The sequence below is a fragment of the Mandrillus leucophaeus genome, unplaced genomic scaffold (assembly GCF_000951045.1).
Source record: "Mandrillus leucophaeus isolate KB7577 unplaced genomic scaffold, Mleu.le_1.0 Scaffold30, whole genome shotgun sequence".
Taxonomy (NCBI): domain Eukaryota; kingdom Metazoa; phylum Chordata; class Mammalia; order Primates; family Cercopithecidae; genus Mandrillus; species Mandrillus leucophaeus.
The window spans coordinates 2,936,427-2,943,379 of NW_012103143.1; the positions used below are offsets into that span (position 1 = coordinate 2,936,427).

Here is a 6,953-nt window from a genome sequence, read left to right on the forward strand (position 1 = left end):
CGTGATCTCGGCTCACTGCAACCTCTGCCTCCCAGGTTCAAGCGATTCTCCTGCCTCAGCCTCCTGAGTAGCTGGGACTACAGGTACATGCCACCACGTCCGGCTAATTTTCGTATTTTCAGTAGAGACGGGGTTTCACCATGTTGGCCAGGCTGGTCTCGATCTCTTGACGTCAGGAGATCCACCTGCCTCGGCCTCCCAAAGTGCTGGGTTTATAGGTGTGAGCCACCACGCCCAGCCGAGCCTTTCCATTTTTAAGAAGATCAAAGAGACATGACTCCTAAACACAGTGATAGAATCCTGGATTGCAAGAATAGTCCAACGCCCACCAGTACTTCACCTCAGTTCAGTCATCCTTAACCCTTCACCACAAGTGCTTTCTATCTCTTGACAGATAGACTTTTTTCCCAGAAAGATCTGAAAATAAATCCAGAATCCTGGATTATACGCTGGATCTCAACAACTGCGGGAAAGGATATGGTTGGGATCACTGGGGAGATGTGAGTATGGACGGTGCAGAGAGAGTGGCATTGCATCACTGTTGCAGCTTTTGAATGTGACAATGTGCCATGGATACGCACATTTTCACTATGTGGCTGCAGCAACGCCCTTGTTCTTAGAAGATACAGGCTATTTGGGCGTCAAGGGCTTGGTGTCTGCAATTTCCTTTCGTTTGTTTGTTTGTTTTTGAGACAGAGTCTCGCTCTGTCACCCAGGCTGGAGTGCAGTGGCGCGATCTTGGCTCACTGCAGCCTCCGCCTCCCAGCTTCAAGCAACCCTCCTGCCTCAGGCTCCTGAGAGCTGGGATTACAGGCACATGCCGCCATGCCCCGCTAATTTTTGTATTTTTAGTAGACACGGGGTTTCATCATGTTGGCCAGACTGGTCTCAATCTCTTGACCTCAGGTAATCTGCCTGCCTTGGCCTCCCAAAGTGCTGGGATTGCAGGCGTGAGCCACTGGGCCCAGTCTTGCAATTTACTTTCAAATCATTCTGGGAAAAAGTCTATCTGTCAGGAGATACAGAGAAAGCACTTGCGGTGAAGGTTTAATGATGGCTGAGCTGAGGTGAAGTATTGTTGGGTATTGTACTATTCTTGCAAAATCTTGCAAGGTTTCAAAAAACACGAAACTATTTGAAGAAATAAAATCACTTGTAAGTTACATTTAAAGAAAAAGAAAAAAAAAAAAACAAGTGGACCTCGGCCTTCCCCGAAGCCGGACCCTGTCCTCTAGTGGGATGAGAGGTGGCTCCCTGATGAGCCAGGGTTGCCCTTGGGGTTTCCAGATTGTGGAAAAGTCCAGGGGGTCCCTGGGGTGGGGGAGAGGCAGCAGCTGTTTATCAAGCTGCAGGGAAGCATTTCGATACTTTAACCGTTGGTGTGGCTGTAAGAGTGCATCCCAGTGGAGTATCCATCCTGCCCTCAGCGTCTAGGCTTCTGTATAAATGCATGCAGGTGGGCCAGGTGCAAGGAATAGATAAGGGGGGCACAGTGGCAAACCCGAGAGCCCCTCTCAAGAGTGAAGGGGGCGGCCTGCTGTGCTCCAGCCGGTGGGGGCCAGGGGTTGGGTGGGCTGGAGTGGCTGATGGTCCTCCCCCGCTCCCTGAAGAGAAGCCTGAACTCTAGACTGGAATGTGAAATACCCGATCTTTAAATGTTAACATTTAAACACGCTGTGCGGGCCAAACAGCCCATCTCTCTACAGGCCGGCTGCTGTTCTCAGGCGGTCCCCTCCGACCTCTCCTCCCAGAGGCAAAGGCTGCCTGCCTGGAGAACGGTCACTCCCCTTCCCATATCCAGCGTCTCCCCCACAAGCCTGGCTTCTGTTCCCACTGCTCGGGGCTCCCTAACAAAACAAAAGACAAAGTTATGAAGGCAGGATCCATTCTGCCGCCTTCAGGTGACTCCCAGCTCCGGCAGAAAGCTGGGTCCTGAGAGACTGTGCTCGGGGTTGGACACCCTGTTGTAAAGGGAGGAACCTCCCAGCCTGCTCAGGTCAAGGGGAGCCTGAAAACAGGACTGGAGGCATTAGCAAACCTCTGGGGAGACTCTTCGAGGTCAGGGCAAGCACCGTAAGGGGGCCCTGCTCCCTCCCTGCCATTCTCTAAATGCATTTATCCACTCAACCTCTCTGCCCGTCTGTTCGCCCCAAATCCCACTCCTTAGCTTCTCTTTCCTGTGGGTGACCTGGACACGCTTCTGGGTTGGGGAACTAGACCATAGGATCTGGTGCCCAAACAGGCCCAAGAGGACCAGCTGAGGCGCTGGGAAAGAGCTGGGCTTCAGGGGGCTGGATGGAGGCGGTCAGCTTACTCAGTGCCTCTTGCACGCATGCATGCTGGAAAAAGTCTGCAATCCCCTCCTCTGAGTCAGAGGGGGAGGCCGGGTGAGTCACTGGGCGTGTAGCTGCCGTGACCAGCCACATACCGCCTTGTAAAATGCCTGCTCTGGAGCCCGGCCCCACCCCGAGCTCTGCCTTTGCGCTGGGAGTTTCTGCAGACGGCCCCACCCCACCCACCAGTCCAACCTCTGCCTCCTGCGGCCGCCACTCCATAGCGGTCACTACGGGGAGGAGGGAGAGGGCCCAAGGGTGTGGGGCCGAGATCCCGGGGGCTGGGCTGGAGTCCCCACTCTGCTCCTGACCTAGGGGCTAATCCCAGTCAAGTTACTACCTGGGTGTAAGCCTCAGTTTCCTCAAATGCAGAAGAGGATGGACAGGGATTCAAGAGATCCTTCCAAGTTGAGAGCGAAGGAAATCCCAGACTTTTCAAGGGACTCAGAGAAGTAGGGGACTAGGCTGGCTGAGGGTAGGAGGAGGGTCAGCCTAGAGGGATTGTCAGAGTCTCAGGGTGGGTGACTCATGACTAATGGACCCTGGCCTGGGGCAACACTCTCAGGGTGGCCCTCGGACCCGCAGGGCTCCACGGAACACATGACATCAGGGCCACCTTGGAGTCAGCATCCCAGGGCTTCCTGGCCCGCCTGGATGTAGTAAGTAGCTGACTGCCCCACCTCTGCAGGGAAGAGATGAAACAAGACCTTGCAAGGATGCTACAAGGCGACCCCAGGGTCAGCACAGCAAGGGACCTTGAGGGTGTCCAGTCCTGGTGCTTGCCTCACTGATGAGGACAGGAGGGTAGGAGGGTCCAGGGAACTGGTGCCCAGCCACATAGCCCAGAGGAGCCCACTGCCCACTGTGGGTCCAGAGCTGGAGAGTGGGGCCAGGAACTGGGGGATAGGGGAGGAGCTGCTGGGCTGGGTCTGTCCCTCCCACCCACACCCGTCTGGGCAGGACTGGGGCCCTTCACCTGTGGCACTTGCCTTGTCCCTGTTGCCGGGATGGGCCTCCCAGGAGCAGTTTCCAGCCATCTCCAGGCCTGGCGCGTCTGGATCCCTGCTGGCAGCTCACCAGTCTGCACACTCACCTGGTGGAAGCCCAGAGAGAGGGTGGACGAGGGCAGCAGGGACCCCTCCCCTTCCTGGACCCCCATGCCTAGGCCCCCAAGGCCTGCGGTTCTCAGCTGTCACCTTAGAGGAAAGGCAGTCACCCCACTCCCTCAGAGGCAGGGGCGTTGTGGGACTGTCCTGGTGAGATTCTGGAGGTCACCCCTGCGGCACGGCCCCCTCCTGCCTGTGGACTCCACGTCAGCCCCACTGCAGCTCACCGGAAAAGCAACCCTCTCCTTTCCCTCTTCTTGTGGGAGTTCTGGGGCCAGGCTGCTTTTGGAGACATACATTTATTTACCCATACACATTTTTGGGGCACTTCCTTTGTGCCCTGCCTGGTGTGGGACACGGGTTTCCCAGCAGTCGGTCCCAGAAGGAGGAGCAGGGGAGGAGGGAAGAGGGATCATTTCTGGCAGGGGGGACCTGCTGGAGGAGGAGGGCTCTGGCTGAGCCGGTGTTTGTAACATGCTAAGGCACCTGGCCTTTCCCCTACAGTGCCTGAGAGGCAAGACAGCCCGGTCATCAGCGTCACTGTCACCACCACTTACCCTGCCAGCCGGCCTACACCCATCATCTGGTTTGGTCCTCATGACCAGCTAGGGGCCAGGTATCCTCATGCCCCTTTGATGGGTGCTTCTGAGCTTAGAAGGTGAAGTCACCTGCCCAAAGGCACACCCAGAGCCATGCTGTGCCCTGCAGCTTTGCAGATCTGTGTCTCGAGCAGCTGCCGTAGGGAGGGGCTGCTGGCCTAAGGAGGGGAAGCTGCACCCACCCTAGGGTTGCCAGTGGAGGCCTAGGGAGGGGGGCGACCCTGCTGGAGGCCGGTCCACCTTGGCCGGCCAGATCTCATGGGTCTGCCTGCCTTGGGTCCTCTGGAATTGATCCCTGTCCCCCAACCTGAGCTTCCCCTTTGGAGGAAGCTTCTCTCCGTGGAGCCCTGTCCCCTTTCCCCGCAGAGAAGCATCTATTACTCCCTGCTGTACTGGGGGGGGGAAACTGAGGCTGTGAGCGGAGAAGGGACTTGCTGGGCACAGCTCGGGTCGCAGGCTGCCGGGCCCCTCCTCTCCCAAGGGGAGAGCTAGGCAGCCCGCTCGGCTCAACTCCCCGGAAATTCTTTCCTCTGTGCCGCGCGGGTCCGCCCGGCCTCCGCCAGCCACACGCCCCCGCCCGCCGCCCACTCCTCCCGCCTGGGGGCGGGCCGTGCCCCTTGCCTCCGCGCCCACCATTGGCTGGAAGAGGTGGCCGTCTGCTCGTGTGGCCCGCCCCCTCTTTAACCCTTGGCCTCCCAGAGCTGGTGGCGCAAGTGCAGCCCCAGGGGCCGGTCGCAGGACCCGTCCCACCCAGTGGCCTGGGTCCCCTCGGCCCCGCGCAGCCGGACTGCGCCGCTCTGGGCCTTCAAGGGGCGTTTGCGGGCACCTGTGCCTGGCCTACGGGTGACTCAGCCTGGGGTCTTCGGGGTGCCCCATGTGCCGGAGTGAGCCAGTGCGTTGTGATGTGTGTGCATTGGGCTTGCAGATAGCTGGTGCTGTGACCTGTGTGTCTTTAGTCTCCCTCCTTGGACTCCAGTTGGGCCACTGTGCCATTGCCACAGACAGGCCGTACCTTCTCCACACTCTGGGGCCTGTCCGAACTTTCCTGCCCTGCAACCCCAGACCTACCACCTGCCCTCATCCTTCCGGGCGCCTGGTAAGAGCCCCCCAAGCTCTCTCCATTGCCCTTACTCTTTTTGGTGGCCCTTCTGGACACCCACCACCCCAGGTCTGGGCCCCCAGCCTTGTTTCCAGGGATGTCCTGACTCACAGGAGCCTCATCCATTCACCCCGGCCAGGCTAGACCCCAGCCACAGCCAACTAGTGCCCCAAAGGCAGTGGGCTGGGGCCCCCCCACGCTGCAGCTGGGCATGCAGTGGGGGCCCCCAGCTCCCCTCTCTACCATCTGCTTCCCTCCATTATGTGGGTGTCCTGTGCGTTTGTCCTTGTCCTGCCAGGGACAACCTGAAAAGCAATTTCACTCATGCACAGAAAGATCTAGAAGCCAGTGGACCCCAGATGGGCCATATTAAAGGACATGTGTGTGACACGTGTATGGGGCGAGCGTGTGAGTGCATGTGTACGTGTGTTCCTCTGGGTGGGATCTGGGCTATGACAGAACTAGTGTCTACTGAAGCTGACTCAAAAAAGCTGCCAGTGCAGCTCACACCTGACCCACCCCTCGGAGCAAGCCCAAAGGTGGCCTGGCCACCTGTCAGCCTCCTGCAGCCTTGCCCGCAGGAAGCTCCTCCTGTCCCTTCACCCCTACCCCACCATGACCCTGCCCCGACGCGCCTGGGGCTGTCCCAGCCCCTTTCCTTAGCCGCTTGGGCTGCCGTCAGAGGGGCCTGTCTCGCTCCCGCTCCCGCGGCACAGAGCCTCTGTTTTCCTCACTCCAGGCCTGGAGTGCCCTGCTTAACAGCTTGGATTGAAGAGGCTTGTCTGGGGGGACTGAGACCTTGCAGATCATTCCAGAAACTGCCTCCATCCAAGGCCAACAGCTTCATCAGGCCGCTGGCCTGGGAGAAGGTGGGACTGCAGCTCCAACACCCTGTGGCTGCCCACACGAACCCCCCGTGTGCACCCCAGGGCTGAGAGCAGGGGGAGCCATCTCCCTGTGTGTGGGACACTGCCTGCTGGGTGTTCCCTTCCAGCCCCTCTCGAATGCATGCTTGAATGGCCAGTGAGGTTGGGGGAGGGACCAAGAGGGAGTCCTCATGCCCAGCAGCACAGAGCAGGAGCTGGACAGTGGGGCTGGGGGTGAGGCCAGCTGGGAGGGGTCAGGTCCTGCCACAGGAGGGAGACTTTTCAAGTTCCTCCATGGCCCAGGAACCCTGGAGCCTCAGGAGTTGCAGGGGAGCTTCTCCAGTGGGTGACAGCCTCTCTGGGGTCTCAGGGCTCTCTGCTTGGGGCCTTAGGATTTCTGGGAGCTGCCTGCCCTGACAGCGTCCACCTCTCTGCCCCGACGGTGCCCGCGTCATTTTCCTTCCCTGCCTGGCCCTCACCCTGCAGCCCCGGTTGCTGGAACACCCTCCCCTGGACCCTGGGCCCCTGGAGCTACCTGCAGCTGTCCTGGTCCGCAGAGGCCTCCTTTTGTGGAGGGCTCTTCCTGTGGCTCCCGCCTCCGGCCGACCGACCCGCCGGGGCAGCAGGCCAGCGCCGAGCACGGCCGGAGCCTCGGGAAATGCGAGCTCAGAGTAGAGCCCTCGCCTGCTGGAAGAGATGGCTTTGGAAGCAGAACCCGCCCCAAACCCAATTCCTGGCCCGGCAGGAGGGGGAGGGGAGGGGAGTAGGAGGAGGGGCTGAGCAGGGATGAGGCTTCAGGAAGGAATGCCCCGCTCAGGAGCCCCCCCAGAGCCCCACCGGGAACTCATCTCTCCGCCTGGTGACGTCACGTTGGCCCGAGCACTGCTGCCCGAGTCCAGCTGTTCATCTCCCTCGCATTCTGCTGCTCGGTAAGGCTGCCCAGGAGAGGG

General features: G+C 59.7%; 1 protein-coding gene across 1 annotated transcript in view; it reads right to left on the reverse strand.

The window, feature by feature from the left end:
• Window positions 1–6,953, reverse strand: part of MRGPRF (MAS-related GPR, member F) — a 9,351-nt gene extending 2,398 nt beyond the window's left edge. The window contains exons 1-2 of the mRNA XM_011987065.1: window positions 6,539–6,953; window positions 3,323–3,426 (exon numbers count right to left, since the gene is read on the reverse strand). Of these exons, the coding sequence (XP_011842455.1) occupies window positions 3,323–3,370 (48 nt within the window). The 5' untranslated portion in view covers window positions 3,371–3,426; window positions 6,539–6,953. The remainder of the gene's footprint in view (window positions 1–3,322; window positions 3,427–6,538) is intronic.